Source organism: Rhinolophus sinicus, linkage group LG16 (genome assembly GCF_036562045.2).
Source record: "Rhinolophus sinicus isolate RSC01 linkage group LG16, ASM3656204v1, whole genome shotgun sequence".
In the NCBI taxonomy this organism is placed as follows: Eukaryota; Metazoa; Chordata; class Mammalia; order Chiroptera; family Rhinolophidae; genus Rhinolophus; species Rhinolophus sinicus.
In genome coordinates, this window is record NC_133765.1 from 25,425,608 (window position 1) to 25,446,060 (window position 20,453).

At 46.6% G+C, this 20,453-nt stretch overlaps 1 protein-coding gene across 22 annotated transcripts in view; it reads left to right on the top strand.

Moving 5' to 3' along the window:
* Positions 1 to 20,453, top strand: part of ACACB (acetyl-CoA carboxylase beta) — a 107,524-nt gene that overhangs the window by 62,395 nt on the left and 24,676 nt on the right. For 11 of the 22 annotated variants that reach the window (XM_074321660.1, XM_074321661.1, XM_074321659.1 and 8 more), the window contains 18 exons: positions 234 to 380; positions 1,855 to 2,043; positions 3,603 to 3,703; positions 4,944 to 4,970; positions 5,261 to 5,349; positions 5,438 to 5,562; positions 6,553 to 6,666; positions 6,821 to 6,934; positions 7,213 to 7,254; positions 7,462 to 7,551; positions 10,385 to 10,503; positions 12,321 to 12,458; positions 13,269 to 13,368; positions 13,458 to 13,565; positions 16,667 to 16,723; positions 16,962 to 17,003; positions 18,025 to 18,240; positions 20,234 to 20,389. In XM_074321660.1, coding sequence (XP_074177761.1) covers positions 234 to 380; positions 1,855 to 2,043; positions 3,603 to 3,703; positions 4,944 to 4,970; positions 5,261 to 5,349; positions 5,438 to 5,562; positions 6,553 to 6,666; positions 6,821 to 6,934; positions 7,213 to 7,254; positions 7,462 to 7,551; positions 10,385 to 10,503; positions 12,321 to 12,458; positions 13,269 to 13,368; positions 13,458 to 13,565; positions 16,667 to 16,723; positions 16,962 to 17,003; positions 18,025 to 18,240; positions 20,234 to 20,389 — 1,974 coding nt within the window. The remainder of the gene's footprint in view (positions 1 to 233; positions 381 to 1,854; positions 2,044 to 3,602; positions 3,704 to 4,943; positions 4,971 to 5,260; positions 5,350 to 5,437; positions 5,563 to 6,552; positions 6,667 to 6,820; positions 6,935 to 7,212; positions 7,255 to 7,461; positions 7,552 to 10,384; positions 10,504 to 12,320; positions 12,459 to 13,268; positions 13,369 to 13,457; positions 13,566 to 16,666; positions 16,724 to 16,961; positions 17,004 to 18,024; positions 18,241 to 20,233; positions 20,390 to 20,453) is intronic. The other 11 variants (XM_074321669.1, XM_074321668.1, XM_074321671.1 and 8 more) reach the window with 3 other exon arrangements.

A 20,453-nucleotide genomic window follows, 5' to 3' on the forward strand; every position in this document is an offset into this window, starting at 1 on the left:
ACCTGCATGGGTTGTGAATTTAGCAATTTTTTTTTTTACTTTATTTATTTTTATTTTTGAATTTAGCAATTTTAACTTTCAGATACGATGTTTTCTTCTGTTTCCCCCACCCCCGGCTTCATCCTAAGTGTATTGCACATATTGCCTATTGGTAGCTCTGCCTCTGCCCTTGACTTGTCTCATTTGGGAGGCCACGGTGTCCTTGACCTCTGCTTCCTGTTGTGTCTCGTCAGGCCGAGCCGTTCACAGGAGAGCTCCCGCACCAGCAAACTCTGCCTATCATGGGAGAGAAACTACACCAGGTCTTTCACAACGTCCTGGAAAACCTGACTAACATCATGAATGGCTACTGTCTGCCGGAGCCTATTTTTAGCATAAAAGTAGGTCACGTGTGAAGGGTAGGTGTGTATGCTGCATACCTGTGTAGGTCTGTGTGAAGGGCCAGAAGGAGTTACTCCATGAAATCAGAAGTCTTGACTGACGTAATTGACTTGAGGCGTGAGAAAATGGTTAGTCCTCTGCTGTTTTATGAAGGACCCGTCCTCAGAGAATGCCTCAGTTTGTAAACATGGATATGCATTTCTCTGTGATTATAAATTGTTATAAAAGTGACAGTTGGGTTTTTGGGGTCCAGTTCAGCTCGACACAGAGAATGTTCAAGTAGTAAGTTGAGTGGAGTCAGTGTGGTTTACCCTGTGAAAGAGAGAACGAGGGAAACACTTGGTTCAGACACACAACTCTTCATTGTTTACCATCCCAGGGTCCTGTGGTCTACTTACTCGATAGAGAAATAAGAAGTCCTCAGATTTGCAGACCTCTGTGAAAGACCCCTGACACTAAACCTAACATCAATAGGGACAAAACTGTGTTGCATGACATTCCGTCTCAGAATAGCGAACATAGTGATGGTGGTGATGCTGGTGATAATAAAAATGGTCAACCCTTGTCTAATACAGACTATGTGCCAACTGCTATTCTAAGCACTTAAAATGTATTGTCATTTAATCCTCCCAACAAACCTAGGAGGTAGAAACTCTTACTTAGTTCAGTTTTACAGACGAGGAAACTGAGGCACAGGGAGGCTAAGACACTTGCCATGTTTTACCCATAAAGAGCCAAAGATGGGATTTGAACCCTAGCTATCTGGCTTCCGAGTCCGTGCTCTTAACCCTTGTGCTATGCTTCCTCATTGTGATTGCTGTCATTTCAACCTTTATTTAGTCTTTGCACTTGCCAGTGTATGAATCATTTCATTTTTAAACCTCATACCCACGTTATGGGGTTGGTACCATTATTCTACTCTTTTGAAAGCCATCAATGTATCATCCACTGGCATGCCCAGAAATAGTGCAGAGCAGCTGTTAAATAGTCTCTGGAGTTAGATGGCTTGAGTTTGCATCCTGGCTTTGCTGGGTGACTTTGAGTAACTTAATTAACCTCTCTGTGTTTCAGTTTCCTCATCTGTAAAATGGGAATAATGATTATATGTACTTCATTGGGTTGTTTCTGAGGGCCAAACGAGAACATGCAAATAAAGGTCTTAGAACAGTGTCTGGTACTAAGCATCCCACAAACATTAGCTCTTCCCATGGCCTTATGTTTTATCCTCACACCATACTGGTTCTCTGGATGCAGGTAGCGGGCAGTGGGGGCCTTCCTGGGTGGGGCAACTGGGTTCCCCTTGTGGTCAGTGGGCCATTCCACTCAGGACTGTTCCAGAGTCTGCTGGGTCCAGATCTTTAGCCGCTTGAGTGCACGGGTCTGGATGGGTTGAGTGTGTCGGGTACCCCGTGGTGGGTGGCTGTACCCATGCCCCTGCGGGGCCTCAGGCCAATGCTGTGGTCCCTGCTGCAGCTGAAGGAGTGGGTGCAGAAGCTCATGATGACCCTCCGACACCCATCGCTGCCGCTGCTGGAGCTGCAAGAGATCATGACCAGCGTGTCGGGCCGCATTCCCGCCCCCGTGGAGAAGTCGGTCCGCAGGGTGATGGCCCAGTATGCCAGCAACATCACGTCGGTGCTGTGCCAGTTCCCCAGCCAGCAGGTAGGTCCCCCCACTCAGCCCCATCAGAGTACCCGCGTTAGGACAGGTGGTTCCTTGAAAACTAACTCTGCTACCAGGAAGTCTAGATATCTGGCCTCTCATCGAATCGGGCTTCATGAGACCCAGTGACAGCCCGAGGTGTTCGGGGCTGAGTGTTGCCTTTCAAGCCTTCTCTGCAGAATCCCAGCATTTCTACCAAAGCAACAATTGTTGAGATGAACGGGGACAGTTATTAAGCCTTATTCCATAAACTTCGGATTCAGAATAGAAGTAAGCAGTTGGTGCAAATAAAGCGAGCATTGTCCATACACTGGTATAATTTCCTGATATAATAGAGGAAATTGTGGGGTTTTTTTGCTTGTTTTGTAGCTTAGATTCTCTTCTGATGAAGGTAGAGCCTTGGGGCTGTAAGTATAAATAATATTTTTTTAAGAATGGAAACCATTCCAGGGTAATAGAAAACATCTCTAATAATTCTACATTGGCCTCATTTTGTTCTTTTTTGTTGTTGCTTTTATCAAGTATTTTAAAGGTAATTGCATTTGGAAGAGCCCCCTCTGCCAGTTTATCTTCGTGCCCTCTGTCTGGTTGGAAGGCCTACCTACCATAGTCATTCCCCCCCCCACACCTTAGTGACTGGGGAAGCTAGAGTACAGGTCAGGTCATTCCCAGAGGTCAACCACTCTAGAAGTTGGAATATTGTTCCCCCATAAAAAGGGATGAAATACTGATTGCTGCTACCACACGGATGAACCTTGTAAACATGCTAGGTGAAAGCAGCCTGTCGTAAAAGGCTACATGTTGCATGATTCAATTCACACGAAATATCCAGAATAGGCAAATCTGTGGAGAAAGAGTAGATTGGTAATTGCCAGGAGCTCGGAGAAGGGGAAATGGGGAGTGGCTGTGAATGATTATAGAGTTCCTTTTTGGAGCGATAAAATGCTCTCAAATTAAACAGTGGTAACAGTGGCACAACTCTAAATATACTAAAAACCACTGAATTAATTGTATACTTTAAAAAGGGAGGAATATTATGGTATGTGAATTATATCTCAGCTAAAAAATAATAAAGCAAAACTCTAAAGGACCCCAGTTGAGAAAAGTACATGTTTGAACTTTTCAGGAATTTGTCTTTGATGCAGATTTATTCATTAAAGATATTTTTGTTGCCAAAAACAATATGCCAGCGACATTCCATCTAATTATAAAAATAGAACCCCTCCCCACCCAGCACCCTCATGTTCCCTGGGTTTGGAAATTCCCTTCTCTTTTCCTACAACATTCGTATTTGTGGAGAGGTGTAAGACAAATGTATGTATGTCTTTATGCGATTATTGTCACCCTGGGCTCTTGAATTCCTCAAATAATATGTTGAGTGGGATGAACAGAGCTGTTTCTGGGTGGCCAGAGGGCTATGGGCTGGGATTTTCTTCTTTCGAATGAGCCTCAGACAGCACCTAGAGTGGGAGCCTGTGGTGTGTCCTTCCGGTGACTTCCGTGTGGTGACTGGATTGTGTGGTTGTGAGTGGCCAGACCTGTCTTCTTTTCCCATCCAGATAGCTACCATCCTGGACTGCCACGCAGCCACTCTGCAGCGGAAAGCCGACCGGGAGGTCTTCTTCATGAATACACAGAGCATCGTGCAGTTGGTCCAGAGGTGAATCCTGGGCCCTCCGTGGGGCGCGGTTGTCACACTTTATCGTCCTGTGTGTTGCCCCAGCTGCTGGTCGGGGGGCGGGGGGGGTCTCTTAAGGGTAGGCTCAAACTGGGAGACAGTGCATGGGGTCCAGAGATCCTGATCACGGTTCTGGCATAGCCATTCCTAACAGCAGAAACCCGGGCAAGGCACTTTCTTCTGTGTGTCTCAGTTTGCTGGTGTGCAAAATGGGACTGAAAACACCTGACACATGAAATGTCATTCTGAGTTCCGAGTATTAATGAATCCTGAGTCCTTGTGGCAGCTTTGATCATGAGATAGTGGGACGAAATGGCTTTATGTGCCGCAAAGGACTGGACAAGTGATTGCAGTTTTGGGGGGTGGGCATTGCAAAGGAAAGGATGAAGAATTTGTCTTTTATCTTAAGTAGCTATTGAGCAGGGAGAACTATTCTGATGACGAACTGCCATTTTGCATGAAAAGTTAACCCAGGAAGCAAACATGGCTTCTAAAGACAGAATCAAAGCATTGTCAAACTGGAGTGAGTTAATTCATGTATCCCATGTTCCCGAAGCTATCAGAGGTGCAGAGAAGGTAGGGCTGTAGGAGGTGGCCCTGCTTTTCAGGGCACTTCCTGGCTCATGGGGACTCACACTGGCAATACAGGATTGAAACTGAGGAAGGAGATCTTTGTGTGGCTTCCCCACAAAGAGTTTCACAGCCAAGGGCCAAGTGGGTCTGTCTCCCCAGAACACTTCAACAGCTACGCTAACCTTAAACCCGTCCTTTAGCTTCAGAGAAATACCTAGAAGAAGTGAACAAATGATAAATCGAATTCTCTAGCTGATTTTTCTGTGTTGAACATAAATATCAGAGCTCTGTCCTAAGTTGTGTGTGTGTGTGTGTGTGTGTTTTAAAAAAAACACCTCGCATTTGAATAAAGGAGCGTTTTAGGTCCCCTCTTTTGTAGCTATTTGGTGATGCTAGGGGTAAGCTGATTTCAGCGTCTCTAAAACTCAGTGTCACATGTCCTAAGAAACTCAATTCCCTGTGTTCAGAAATGATTTAGAAGAGGAAATGTTTTAGGGAATGTCCAGGTGAAAATTTGGTTTTAAAAGGGAAATAAAATTTACACGGGGTCTGTTTTTGGTGTCTTTCAGTTTTGTTTTGGTTATTTCCAAACTGTCTTTATACAGTGGATGGTTAATTGAGAATTTTTGTTTTCAATCATGCATGCAAGGCTGACCCCGTTCAGCATCCCAACTCTGTAAGTGTTTTTCCTTCTCTCTGGGAATGGGGCAGGTGCCATCCAAAGGTTCAGACTTGACCTCTGATTCGATGTATGACCTTGGGCAAGTCACTGCTCTCTTTGGCCTGCAGAGTTAGCACCAATGAACTGACTCACAAATCCCTCCCAGGCCTAAGGCTGAGGGAGTGCAGCCACCAGATGCTTTATTAGTTTTCTCATTTTGGAAACCCCACAAGCCCTGGCTGTGGATATTCCTTTGCACCAGGAAGCGGAGTCGATCATTAAAGCAGACTTTCTTTCCTCCCCAGATACCGCAGCGGGACCCGTGGCTACATGAAGGCAGTCGTGTTGGATCTCCTGCGAAAATATTTACATGTCGAGCACCATTTCCAACAAGGCAAGAGTCGCCGCTGGCACTGGTGGTCAGCCCAAAGGCGGGAGGGGCCCTGCGCCTTACCCCCTTGCGGCCTTTTGTCTCCCTGTAGCCCACTACGACAAGTGTGTGATAAACCTCAGGGAACAGCTGAAGCCCGATATGTCCCAGGTGCTGGATTGCATCTTCTCGCACGCGCAGGTGGCTAAGAAGAACCAGCTGGTGATCATGTTGATCGTAAGCAGGAAAGGGCGCCCTGTACTCAGAGTGGGGGTAGCACAAGGGGCTGCAGACTTCTGGAAAGCACCAGAGAGAGGAAATATTTTAGGTTTTGCTGATCATGTGGTTTCTGTCTGTATCTCTCAAAACTGTCTTTGTACAATGGAAACAAATGGGCTTGGCTGTGTTCTGATCAACTTTCTTTGCAAAACCAGGCAGTGGGTGGGATTTGTCAGACCCTGGGGGAGAGCATGACTGACATTCACAAAGCACCTACTATGTGCCGAGCACTCCTGACATATTTGGGATAAGGCATATTGCCTCTCTGAGCTTCAGTATATTTCTCTGTAAAATGGGGATCATAACAGCAATTCCTTAGAGCATTGGTGTCCAAACTTTTTTCAACGTTTTTTACCAAGGGTCATATGCGGTAAAATACACAAACAGCCGGGCCACTCACTCGAGGTGAAGTATATATCACCTCACCTGATTTATTTAAGTAAACTAAATATATTTTTGGAATTTGCTGTGGGCCAATTAACAATGGGTTGTGGGCCGCAGTTGGCCCGCAGGCCGCAGTTTGGACACCCTGCCTTAGAGGGTTGGGAGAATTTAGAGATATGAATGTGAAGGGTCTAGCTGCTTGCCTGGCACATACTAAGTACCTCATAATTGCTGACCATTAATAGTGATGCAGCCAGAGACTTAGATGTATTTTTCTTCTTACCAGATGTGTAGGGCTTGTTTTAGGGTGGATGAATGGGTGATCGAATGAATGAATGAATGAGTGAGTGAGTGAGTGATGAATGAATGAATGAATGAATGAATGAATATGGGGTACATGGTGGAAAGGGGTAAGGGTATGTACATCAGACTATACCAGGCATCTTCAGAGGACCAGGCAGCTGTCTGGTTTGCCAGGGCAGCTGCATCCCCAGTTGAGGGTGAGTGCTGGCATATTTCTTTCAAGTGGACAAAAGCCACTTGGATTCTGTTTTGTCCCCAAAGGATGAGCTCTGTGGCCCAGATCCTTCCCTGTCAGAGGAGCTCACCTCCATCCTCAACGACCTCACTCAGCTGAGCAAAAGCGAGCACTGCAAAGTGGCCCTCAGAGCCAGACAGGTAGGGTCGGAGTGGGGGTCGTGGGGTACTACTCTCCCCCCCATGCTTGTCCCCCGCTGTGCACATCCCCTTTCCTTCCGTCCCATGTCCAACCAGATGGGCTTTTCCCCTGTAAGGCTGATTTACCCCAGCCCCTCCGCCCCCTCCCCCGTAGGTCTTGATTGCCTCCCACCTCCCCTCCTACGAGCTGAGGCACAACCAGGTGGAGTCCATTTTCCTGTCTGCCATCGACTCGTATGGCCACCAGTTTTGCCCGGAAAACCTCAAGGTGAGACTGTCTCCATCCCCCTGTCACAGAACACATACTGTGGCCAAGTGGGGCCTCAGGCGAAGTGGGCCCCACTGGCACTGGGGTGGAGGGCACAGTCGCAAATACCAGTGGTTTAGTCCAGTGTGGCCAGGGTTGCCCAAGGGGGCTGTCAGGGGAGGCTCAGGTAGCAGGGCTCGCCCAGGGGGTATGATTTTAAAAAGTCAGGTATGATGGAGCATTTCTGGAAGCTGAGAACCTCACATACTCGTAACTGAGTCATGGCTTCATCTTCCCAGGGTCTCCTGTCCCCTGACTCTGGCTCATTTACAAGCTTCCAGGTAACCCCTCTGCGTCTGAAACTGGGAGCCCCGGGTGCAGTCAGCCTTGAGCTGCTTCCACTTTCAGATCTTACAGCCTGGGGCACTGGTAGCATTTTGTGATAACACCACCAGCTTCCCCTGCTCCCACCCCTCCCACTTATCTGACTGCTGGTTAAAACTTGTTAACATTTACTTTTCCTTTGTTCCCCTTTCTGTTTCCTGTAGAAATTAATACTCTCAGAAACGACCATATTTGATGTCCTGCCCACTTTCTTCTATCATGCTAACAAAGTCGTTTGCATGGCGTCCTTGGAGGTAAGTGGGAGCGGCCCGTGTAACAGCAAAGCATCGAGCATACCAGTTCTAGCATCCATGCACCTGACCTGAGGCCATATGCCTTGCAAACATGATCTTATCATTCTCCCCAGAAGGCGGGTACCGTTACTAGCCCTATTTTACAGAGAAGGGAACTGAGGCTCAGAGAGGTGAAGCAACTTGCTCAAGGTCACACAGCCAGGAAGTGGCAGAACCAGGATTCCCACTAGATCTTGTTGGTCACCCCTGCTAGCTCGTCCAAACTTTCCAACTCACCTACGTCAGTGACCTTTGAAAGACTTTTCCACTTGGAACTGAAAGAGCAAGAAGGAGCCTAGGTGCTCCCAGTGTGACGGGGCAGAGGAGGGCGTGACCAGCAGCAAAACCCAGATTAGATAGAGCCAGGTGGTCTTGCTCCAGCTCCGGTCTTCCTTGATTCAGGGCCTCAGAGGTGTTTCGTTAGTTTCAGGGCATCACAGTGTTTAATCTGCTCCTTCAGAATCCTTTCAAAGAAATAGGAGATGATGACTTACGTTTTCAACCTGATTCTTTTCCCCTGGTAGTTTTTCCTCATTTCTTCACCCTGTGCTCTTAGAGTCTTGGTCTCCAGGACCCCCACTCCCTCTTCTGCCATCTTTTACACCCTGTTTGTCCCCCATCCTGACTCTGGCAGGCTAATTAGGTCTCCATGGAGACCATTTTGGGCTTGTGAGCATATAACAGCTACAGAGTCTCCTGGGACGGCAATGTTTGCCACCTCCCTGCTTTCAACTCAAAAAATGCTTCTCCTGTCCTGCTTTGTTTCCAGCAGTGAGATCCAGTACAGATCTTGAGTACTTATTTTTTCTCTCGCCAATTTTCAACATATTTATTGAAACCTATGTGCCAGGTGCTGGGGATACAACAGGGGACAACCATAGTTTTTGCCCTAGTGGAGCCTCTCTCTAGTTGGGGAGAGATACACATTAAATATTCCTGTAATTACGCATGGGATGGGGCTGCAATGGGAAAATAGAGTCATGGTGAGAATCGGACAGCAGGGTTTAATCTTACTAGGGGGTTTAACTCAGGCTTGATGAGGCAGTCACATGAAAGCAGGTATCTGAAGAGCGAATAGGAGTTGGTGGGAGGGAGAAGCAGAGAGATTCTAATCAGTGCGAATGGCGTATGGAGAGGTTGGAGCTGCATGACCTCTGGCAAGTTGCTTTCCTTCTCTGGACTTTTAGATTCTCAAGCTTTAGGTGGGGGTAATAATATCCACCTCACAGGATGATTTGAAGGTAAACGAGTAAGCACCTGAAGTGGATATTGGTTGCCGCCCGTCACCCGAACACCTGTCCTATTTGGATGGCGGGCCCTATGTCAGGTGGAAAGCAGCAGTTTACCTTCTTCACTCTTTGAAATGCTAAATCCCATTTATTTCCATGAGAGAATTTTCTAGAGTGCTTTCTTTACACATCCCATCACTTTGTTCAGCGGATTTATGGAATGTAATCCAAGCTTTTCTCCATGACTCAAGATGAGCATTGTGAACATAGTAACATTTGCACTTGGCCTCTTGCAGAGTTTTATCCCTGCTCTGACTGTGTCTGGCATTTCCAAGACTACCCCCATTTAATGATTCTCTAGGAAGATCCACAGGGCACAGCATATAGCTTTGCTCATGGCTGTGACTTATTACAGTGAAAGGACACAAAGCACAATCAGCAGAGGAAAAAGGCACATGGGGTGAAGTCCAGAGGAAACAAGGCGCAAGATGCCTCTAGACACAATTCTTTGAGCAACGAGTTGTGACAACACGTGTGAAATGAAGCTCATTAGAGACTCAGCACCTAGAGTTTCTACTTGGGGGCTGGTCATATAGGCATCCTCTGTCTAGCATGTACCAAGATTGTAAACTCCCGGAAAGAAAGTACGCGATGAACATACATCATATCATTTGCACGGTTTAGGCTCCATGAACCGTTCTTATCAGGACATTGTGGAAACTTTTCCAAGATCCAAGTTCCCAGATGCTAGCCAAAGACCAGCTTTGCAAGCCCGTCTTGCAAAGAACAGCAGTGAGGCCTGCTATGTTAACTCTGCACAATCCTCATATTCCCTATCCAGTTAAAAACCTCCCAGTGCTTAAACTCTAGAACCGTGTCGTCCGACAACGGCAGCCACTGGCCACACACAGCTTGTGAGCATTTGAAATACGGCTAGTTGGAATTGAGCTGTGCTCTCAGTGTAAAATACACACTGGATTCCAAAGTCTTAGTATTATGGAAAATTTAAAATACCTCAGTAATTTTTTATATTTGATTACATGTTGAAATGATAATATTTTAGGTATTGGAAATGAAACAAAATTATTATTAAAATTATTTTTCCCTTGTTGCCTTTTTTAAGTGGCCACTAGAAAATTTTAAATTAAAGTTACATAGGTGGCTCCTGTTCCATTCGTGTTCCATCAGACAGCGAGTGCTACTCTAGAGCAGGAGTTGGCAAACTACAGCCCATCGTCCACATCCGGCCCCCTGCCTGTTTTTGTAAATAAAGTTTTATTGGAACAGCCATGCTCATTCATTTACATGTTGTCTGTGGCTGCATCTGGGCTACCACAGCAGAACTGAGTAGTTGCAATAGAGATGACATATCCCGCAAAGCATAAAATATTTGCTATGTAGCCCTTTGTAGAGAAAGAAACATTCTGAAATGTGAACTAATTTGCTCTTGATAACTGCTTAGAGATAATTGAGAGATCATTTCTCCAGCCTGAGTTTTCTCAGGTTTCAGGGGTGTTCTGCAGTGCCCTCCTGAGGGAATGGCCCCTGTGTTTCTGTTCCATTAGGTTTATGTGCGGAGGGGCTACATCGCCTATGAGTTAAACAGCCTGCAGCACCGGCAGCTCCCGGACGGCACCTGCGTGGTGGAGTTCTGTTTCATGCTGCCCTCCTCCCACCCAAACCGGTATGGAGTGGTTCATACCTGGGGGTGGCTTGTGTTTCTTTTCTCCCTGACCACTGTCCTATTTTTGGAGGAATCCAGCAAGTATGTCTGGGGACAATGCTTGGGAGACGTCAGGGACACCACTTCCCCACTGTGGGAACTTGCCACATCTGTTCTGTCCTGCGCAAAATGGAAATAATCCAAACCTACTTCATATACCTGCACCATCCACTATGGTAGCCACCACCCACCTGTAGGCTATTTAAATTAAAATGAATGGAAATTAGAAATTCAGTTCCTCAATCATACCAGCCACCTTTAAAGTGCTCAGTAGCCACATAGGGCTGTGGCTGCCATATTGGACAGTGCAGTTCTAGAACATTCCATCATCTTTCATATTTATCATTTATTTTTACCCTTATTTCAAAAAAAAAAAAAAATTGTGACATTTTGGCCAGTGGAGAGAAAGGGAGACAGACTGCATGTGACCTGGAATCATTTTGGGGACTGTGGGAGGTGTGGTGTGAGAACTTTTGAAATTATCTGCCCCCGAGGAGGAATTCGTTTCTTTTTCCATTTCATTGTCTCAGCAGTTCAAATGGGTTAGGAAAGCACCTATGCTTGTGCGGGTTATTGGTTGGGACGCTTAGCACGGGCACAGCATCCTGTTTTCACCCAGAGAGACACTGACGGCCTGGAGGGATTCCCTGATTTGCCTCAGGTCCTCACTGCCGCTATCAGCTGGGAGTGCCTGAAGCTTATTCGGGGCCTGTGGCCTCAGAGGAGACCCCGCTTGTAGCTGACCCACGACCCCACTCCTCATGGCCTCTGGGAAAGACCAGAGCAGTGATGTCTCACTTCCCAGCAGCACCTGACCGGGCCCTCCACCCCTGTGTCTGTAGAGCCAGGCCCGTTATGCATTGGGTCAGGGGACTGTGGGGAGGACAGATGAGAGGACAGCAGGGATTCTTGTGGGCTGCAGCCAGGACGTAGGTCCAGGCCCAACGGGGGCTGTGAGCACATCCGCGAGGTGGAAGCTGAGCTCGGCCCTGGCTCAGGGGCTGTCGTTCTAGCCCACTGGTTGTTGCCCTGCAGGAAAACAAGCCTGTGAGGCCAAAACTTGCCATGTTTTTTTTCCCCAGAGAAGCAGGACAGCTAGACTTAAAAAAAAAAATCTGAAGTCCCTCAACTTTGCAAGGGATTTATGGGCAGGGATTAATGTATAGGACTATAATAAAAATGCTGCAGAGACCAAAGTCAGTCTTTGGACTGAATTCAGCCCAGGCTGCCAGGCCAGTTTGTTGCCTCTGCATGAGCTGTCCGGAGCAGTGGGCCTGGATGGTGATTTCAGGGGTATTAAAGGAGGCACACACAGGCCCTGCCTCACCTGGGTCAGCGATTTCCAAGAGCACACCCAGGTTTGACGATTCACGAGGAAGATTTTACAGGACTCAGTAGGTCACCATGCTCACCACTATTTCTTAATACAGCAAAGGGACGCAAAATACAGTCAGCGAAGACAAAAGGGGTTTGAGGTTTCCAGAGGAAACCAGGCACAAGCTTCCAAGAGTCCTCTCCCGGTACAGGATGCGTTTCATTCCCCCAGCAACAAGTTGTGACCGCGTGTGTGAAATGCTGTCCGGCAGCTGGTTAGAGACTCAACTCTTAGTCCTCAGCCCCTGGCCCCGTCCTCAATCCCCTCTACCCCCAATTTTTAGCCCCCCTTTTGGGTGGGCTCTAATGCTAGTCTGGCTCACCGAAGTTGCCATGGCAGGAGCAGCTCTTGGGGCCAGATCTTGGAGCAGCGGCCTCATCCCCTACTTCCTGTCCCCCTGCAGGATGGCTATGCCCATCAGTGTCACCAACCCCGACCTGCTGAGGCACAGCACTGAACTGTTCATGGACAGCGGCTTCTCGCCCCTGTGCCAGCGGATGGGGGCCATGGTCGCCTTCCGGAGATTCGAAGAGTTCACCAGGTACCCAGTGTGGCCCGGTCTCCCAGATACTCTGAGCAGAAGGGCCAAGTGAGCTTCCCCTGACTCCCACTTGTTCATGTGACACACTAGGTTGGGGTGGCCCAGCCACATGGCACAGTGAGTTAATAATAACAAAATAACATCGTCGCCAGGAGTGTGGGCTTTCGCGTCAGCCCTCCTGCGTTTGAATTCTGGCTCTGTGCCTCCTGAGACTGAGCAAATTACTGAATCTCTCTTCTGTACCTTAGTATTCTCATCTGTATAATGGGAATGAGAGAAGGATCTACTTCAAAGATCACTAGGAAAATTAAACAAGATAGGGCGTGTTAAGCATTATATTTAAAGTATAATTGATGTGTAAATAACATGCCCAGTAAATGTCACCTGTCAGTCTTGTTACGATTATTGCCCTTTTTCAACCTGTTGCTGTGTGTTACGCATCATGCTTGGATTATTTCGTGTCCTCACACGGCCATAGGAGGTTTGATTACTCCTCTTATCCTCAGTTGATTCGGTGAGGTGAGGTGAGGGGGTGCGGATCTCCCAGCTGGTAAAAGGTGGGGGTGCAGCTGATGCCCCAGAGTTCGGACAGCCTTTTTTCGTGGTCAATCTCAGATAACGGGGGCTCATTCTTTCCTTTTGGGAAAGACCCCATCAGTGATGCCTTGGAAATGGTCAGGAACCGAATGAACTCTGCGGAGTTGGATGAGCTCGCCGAGTGGTGGCTGGGAAAGAGGGAGGGCCCAGGTCTAACCTGCGACCTTGTGGGGGAGCAGCCCCTCAGCCCTGCTCTCTGCCCCACACCCCCAGGAACTTTGATGACGTCATCTCCTGCTTTGCCAACGTGCCTAGGGACAGCCCCCTTTTCGGCAAGGCCCGCTCTTCCTTGTACTGTGACGAAGACGGCAAGGTGAGTGTCTGAGCAGGGAGCAAGCTGAGGAGGGGGCAGGCCGGGGCTCCAGGTCCTTCCATTGCCCACCTTTGTGTTTTTCCTCCTAGAACTTCAAAGAAGAGCCAATCCACATCTTGAACGTGGCCATCCAGTGCGCAGACCACCTGGAGGACGAGGAGCTGGTGCCGATTTTGCGGACATTCATACAGTCCAAGGTGCACTGGGCTATGCCTCTGCCCTGTGGCCCTGGAGGAGGGGTGGGGGCTGTCTTGGCGAGGTGTCTGATGCACCTGAGACATGCTGAGTGTCTCCGAGCCACAGACTTGGCTTCCTGTCCTAGCTCTGCTTAACGTTGCCCGTGACCTTGGGCAGAGGCGGCCGAATGTGAATCCTTCTCTATCACACGAGGGAGGCATTTCTTTCCCTCTCGCAGGGTGTTGGCAATGATGAAATGACCCAGTATGTATACACCCTGTAGCATTGAGGACACAGTCAATAAACAGTTTTAGGTTTGGGGGGAATATTTTTTTTTTTTTTTTTTCTGTTACTAAACATACTTTATTTTTAATGGTCTTCCTGACTTATGAAGCCTACACCTCGCAGCAAGTCGTGTAAACCCTTTTATGATCTTGTCCTTATTATCTTTCCAATCATATGTGCTATGATGCCTCTCTCATACTTTATTTTATCCTATTTTTTTTTTTTTTAATTTATTTTTTTTATTTTATTTTTTTTTAAATTAAATTTATTGGGGTGACAATTGTTAGTAAAATTACATAGATTTCAGGTGTACAATTCTGTATTACATCATCTATAAATCCCATTGTGTGTTCACCACCCAAAGTCAGTTCTCTTTCCATCACCATATATTCGATCCCCCTTACCCTCATCTCCCACCCCCCACCCCCCGCCCCCGTTGTTGGCTAACCCAGAAAACTCACAATTGTAAAATGGTCACTTACATTGACATCCGTTTCTGCAAGTAACTGCAGGTTGCTTTTATACATATGTGGTTGCCATTTCCAGCATATGTTCTCACCCTGGCAGTGAGACAACTGTTATGTATGCTCAAGGACCTCAGCTGCAGACGTGGAGCAGCTTGGCAAGTGTAGGTGGTAGAAATAGCAGGAAGGCGCTGTGTGACCTCAGGCAGGTCACTGTACCTCTCTGATCTGTAGTGTCCCCATCTGTAAAATGGGATGCTAAGATTCTTAGCTCATAAATTAATTAAATCTACCAGGCACACTGGCTGTTAGTTCTTGACCCTGCTGACTTGGTCTTAACTTTAAGAATACTTGGAAATTTTCATTGCTTTTTAGTCTGTTTATTTGTATTTGTGTTGAATTTCCTGTATTATCCTGGTGCTAGGGACACTTCTTACTTCCTCTGACTTGGTGTCCCTCAGAGAACATGGCCTGGTGCTTTCTGGGTAGGAGATGGACCAATGATGTTGTGGATAAGGCCATGAAAGCTCAGGGACATCATCGTTAGTGATTTACTTAGCCTTTCCTTGGTTAATGAGCAGCTAATGATTTTCATTGTAGAAAACGTTTAAGGTGCAGACAAATCTGAAAAGTAGGTTTAGAAATAAAACCCACAACCGCACCATCCAGAGGCAGCTGCTGTGAAAGTATTGGCATATTTCCACCCAGCCTTTTTCTGTTTGGCATAGCTGATGTCCTTATTGGATTTTCAGCTTGGTGGCCCACAGGGTAGATAAGGTGACATTTGAACTGATTGGTAGCTTGCCTGCCCCTCTAACCAATCAGATGACACTTAGGATACTTGGTGGTTCTTACCCAGCGAGGGCGATGGGAGGGGTGTCAGAATCACCTGTGGAAAGCGTGGGCAATGGCATATCCTGCTGTGTGGACGACCGTGCCCTGGGTGTCCCGTGGGTGTAGAAAGGAAGGAAACAGTTCTCTAAATAGCGACGCAGGACGATATTCGTGAGCTAGAAAAAATTAAATGGAGGTATCTCTGTACAAATAAAGTATATACTATACATGTATATATAACATACTAAAGAGACGAAAGCTAAAACAATATACACCTAGTGGGAGAAAGGAAAGAATTTTTATGTTACATATTTTATGTATTTTATGTTATATATTTTACGATTTAAATTTTTTTACGTTAAGCAGAAATGTGTGTACATTCACGCACACATACACTCACACGCACACACACACATACACACTCACACACGCACATACATACATTCATGCATACCTTTAATTGAGAACCGAAAATCAGGCTCCCCCCAACCAGGCTGGTTTTCCCACATTAGAATCCTCTTCATTTTCCAGTTTCTCCTGTTCGCTTTCCAACCTGCATCCCGTTCTTTCCCTTCTGTTGTGTACGTCTGGTTACCTCTTTCTGAATGGGCTATGACTGTTCTTTTCCCCTAATAATTTTTCTTACCATATGGACAAATTAATAACCTTATTTTTTTTTTTGTCTTCTGGGTTTTTTTCTTTCCCCAGAAAACTGTATATAATAGTATTTATTTTGTTTAGGGAGCAGCTAAAAAGTTTTGTGCTTGTTGTTTTTTGACGTCGAACATACAGAAAAGTGTACAAATCATAAGTGTGTGGCCTGATGAATTTTCACAGTGAATTCCCAAGTATAACCAGCATTCAGATCAAGAAATGAATGTTTCTGGCCCCATCTCGAGCCCCCTTCTGGTCTCTACCCCTCCCCCACAGAGATAACCAACCACTCTCCTGACTTCTAACAGTAGAGATTAGTTTTGTCTGTCCCTGAATTTTGGCTACATGAAATAATTTACCTGTCTTTTTCTTTTTTTTTGGTTAATGTAACAGTGCTCCTCCCTGCCCGTTTCATGAAAGATTTCATGAAATGTTAAAAAAAATACATATATATTTTAATGTAACAGCTTTATTGACTATAGTTCACATACCACACTATTCTTCCATTTAAAGTATACAATGCAATGCTTTTTCATGTATTCATAGAGTTGTGTAACCATCATTATGATAATTATATTTTAGAACATTTTCACCACCACCCCCTAAAAATCTGTACCCATCAGTAGTCATCCCCCATTTTTATTTGTCCCACCACCCTCTCCTGTTGCCCTAGGCAACCACTCATCTACTTTCTGTCTCTGTGGATTTGCCTTTTCTGGACATTTCACATAAATGGAGTCGTGTAGTAATGAGGTACTTGTGACTGGCATTTTTCACTCAGCAATACTGTTTTCAGGGTTCATCCACCTGGTAACTTGTATCAGGACTTCATTCCTTTTTGTGGCCTGAATACAATTCCATTGTGTGTTTGGTTTTTAATGCAGAAAAACATCCTTGTGGATTACGGACTCCGAAGAATCACATTCCTGATTGCCCAGGAGGTCAGTCCAATTCTCAGTGCATCGTATGAGTCTTTTTTCCATTCTCCAAGACCCAGTGCCATTTATTTGACGTTTACTCTGTACTTTGGGGCAGAAGTGATCAATTGCTAGAGAAGAGATGGCTTTCCAAAGCATTCATTCTAGAAGCAGATGGGGTTATCGTTAAAAACCAGTGTACAAATATTTAAACAAGGCTTGCTTAATTTAATTGTCTTTTGTATGGATTTTCTGTTTGCAGAAAGAATTTCCCAAGTTTTTCACATTCAGAGCAAGAGACCAGGTATGACCAAAAGCAATATTGTTCTCTCTTCCCTGGCCTCTTTGATATTCAAGAAGAATATCCCAGTCCTGAGGTATCCCTGTTATTCTACAACATGGCAACTTTTGTGCAGACTCTGGCCTTCCTCTGGGGTTGTATTTCCAATGAGAGCCCCATGTTTCTATGTCAGCCTCACTCCTCCTGCGCTCTCAGCCTTCGCTCCACGAGCCTGTTTCACGTGGACAATTTTTGTACTTGCTGGTGGACTCAGTGAGATGGTCCTCCCCACTTCTTTTTCTTTTGTGCTTCTAGAACAGTGGTTGGCAAACTGGCTTGTAAGCTAGCTGCCTGTTTTTATAAATAAAGTCTGATTGGAACATGGCCACACCCGTGTGGTCACACATACGGTCTGCTGTGGCTTTCTCACTCCAGTAGCTGAATCGAGTAGTCGTGATAGACCGTATGGTCCACCAGTCCTCCGGCCCGTGAAGGAAGTTTGCTGATCCCTGTTCTAGAACAGGTGGACTTGTTCCCAACGTCGATTCAAGATTGCCAAATTCAGAACTTCGCATTTTAATTGATCCAAAGCCTTCTCTAGTTAAGACCCATCCTTTCTCTGGCTTCTTCATTTTCTCTAAAGTTCATTCTCCAGCACTGTCAGTTGCATCCTCTTGGGGGCCAGTTTCCACAAATACACCAGGAGTTAGTGACTTCTTGAGAAATACTCTGTGACAGACTGAGACCTGCTTGTTTGTGCTGGCAGGTGCTGGGGCCTGGCTGGGTTCCCCTGAAAGCTGAGAGTTTTATGCCAGCACGCCAGACTTACACACCCGTGGCTGTCCTCTGGGCTGTCCCCAAATCCCAAATTTCTTGAGCCCTGGGGGTTGCTCACAATTAGGGGTCACTGCTGCATTCCTAGTGCTAAACCACACACACCAGGGGCTGCAGGGCAGTGTGGACCAAGCAGGCTCTTGGCCTCTGTCCGACTCGGTGTGTGTCTCTGTGTGTGTGTGTCTGTCTGCTCTGTCTCGTCGGCCTGCAGTTTGCAGAAGATCGCATTTACCGTCACCTGGAGCCCGCCCTGGCCTTCCAGCTGGAGCTCAGCCGGATGCGCAATTTCGATCTGACCGCCGTGCCCTGTGCCAACCACAAGATGCACCTTTACCTGGGCGCTGCCAAGGTGAAGGAAGGTGCGGAAGTGACGGACCACAGGTTCTTCATCCGCGCCATCATCAGGCACTCGGACCTGATTACAAAGGTAAACTGTCACGAGATGTTTCTTTCTCCCTCTGAGCTTGTCACTCCTATGCTTTGTTGAGTTCCTGCTTTTGTGCCAGGCCCTGCGTTGTGCACTGGGGATTGCAGGATGCATGGGGCACACACGGCCCTGCCCTTGTGACACTCGAGTCTGGGGGGGGGAGGCCGAACTTGAAATGGCCTATTTTCAGGTCCCAGCTGGTGGCACGTGGATTCATTTCTTGTGTCATGTGGTTCTCTCTGCATGAAGAGAATTGAGAGGATAGAAAGATGCTGGTTTGTTAAGTGAGTTTCTTGTATTTGCTGATTATATGATCATTTCTCATTGTTTCATGCATTTAGAAAAGTCACCCGTGATTATGTTGTGAAAATTTCAAACAATTCTGAAAACTACAGCTGACCCTTGAAACACCATGGGTCTGAACTGTGAGGGTCCACTTATATGAGGATTCTTTTCAATGGACGTGCGCAGTTCAAACCTGTGTTGTTCAAGGGTCAACTCCGAGGTTGGGGATCTGCGTACATGGAGGGCCAGATGTCGCTGTACGTGGATTTTTGACTGGGAGGTCAGCGCCCCTAATCCCTGTGTTGTTCAAGGGTCAGCTGTACTTTTAAAAGTTAAGGAAAAGGACCCAGAATCCTGCCACTCAGGAGTCAGCCCTGTTGTGTATTGAATTATTACCCTTTCTAGGAATAATTCAATACATACCATGTTTCCCCGAAAATAAGACCTAGCTGGACAATCAGCTCTAATGTGTCTTTTGGAGCAAAAATCAATATAAGACCCAGTCTTATTGTACTATAAGACTGAGTCTTATATAATGTAATATAATATAATATATAATATAATATAATATAATATAAAAAATATAATATAAAAAATATAATATAATGTAATATAATACCTGGTCTTATTTTGCTATCATTTTACTATATTATATTACATAAGACCTGATCTTAATTGTACTATAATATAAGACCAGGTCTTATATTAATTTTTGCTCCAAAAGACGCCTTAGAGCTGATTGTCTGGCTAGGTCTTATTTTCAGGGAAACAGTAGTGTTGTGGGTATAGTTACAGATGGAGCTCAGGTGGACAAATCATTTGAGGACTTGTTTTTGTTACTGGTCAGTTACTTATAGACCTATTTCCATTTAATGAAGGTAATCCACTCCATGTTATTTCCTTGCGTGGATGTACTGTGTGTATTTTTTTTTTCCCTACTAATCTCTTGTTGATGGATGTTAAGCTGATCTCAGTGTTTTGCTGCCTCAGTCAACTAGATATTTTAATGGGTTTTACTATTATTCATGTGCAATAAGGCCCACGGATCAGGAGACAGTTGCCATTGAAAAGATTGTTTGTTACTCAGAGGGTCCAGAAGGAGGGAGCTCTCCATTCCATGGAGGGCCACACTGGGAAGCACCAGAGTCAGCCAGGAGTTGGGGTGGGAGGGGGAACTTGGGGCAAGAACCCTTATTGTGGTTTCTGCAGGAAGGAACAGGTGAGGCAGGGTAAGCAGGCTTGGGATTGGCTAGTTTGAGGAATTTCAGCCAGTTCTGCACATAGAGGCTGTCTCTGGGTGCCTGGTACCTGAGCCTGGGGTGATTAGGGCAGGGGGAGGTGGCCTGGAGTGTGAAAGCCCAGTGAAGGAAGTGGTTGGGGTGTGAGCTCTGGATTGGTTGGTTTGAATTTGAAAAGCATGCTCGTGGGTGAGTTGTGTTACTATCTCTAGGATTTAGCCAGCTCTTGAAGGGGCTGTCCCTCCGGGGTCAGCAAGGTTGTCAAAGCATCAGAATACAGAAAATAAAAGATGGTGGATGCACTCAACGGCCTTTGTCATCCCTTCCCCTTCGGAGGCAGGGCTCTGCCGTTCTCACCTGGCACACTTTTAAAGGAGAAGAATGTTTTCCTCTCCCCCGCCTCTCTGAGGCCAGCTGGGAGCGGGCCCTGCGCCCCTTGACTTAGCGGCTGCCCCTCTCACCTTTGGCAGGAAGCCTCCTTCGAGTACCTACAGAATGAGGGTGAGCGGCTGCTCCTGGAGGCCATGGACGAGCTGGAGGTGGCGTTCAACAACACCAGCGTGCGCACCGACTGCAACCACATCTTCCTCAACTTCGTGCCCACGGTCATCATGGACCCCTACAAGGTCTCACCTTTGGGGGGGCCCTCCCTGATCTCTGAGTTCAACTTCACTGGGACCCATGGCTCTT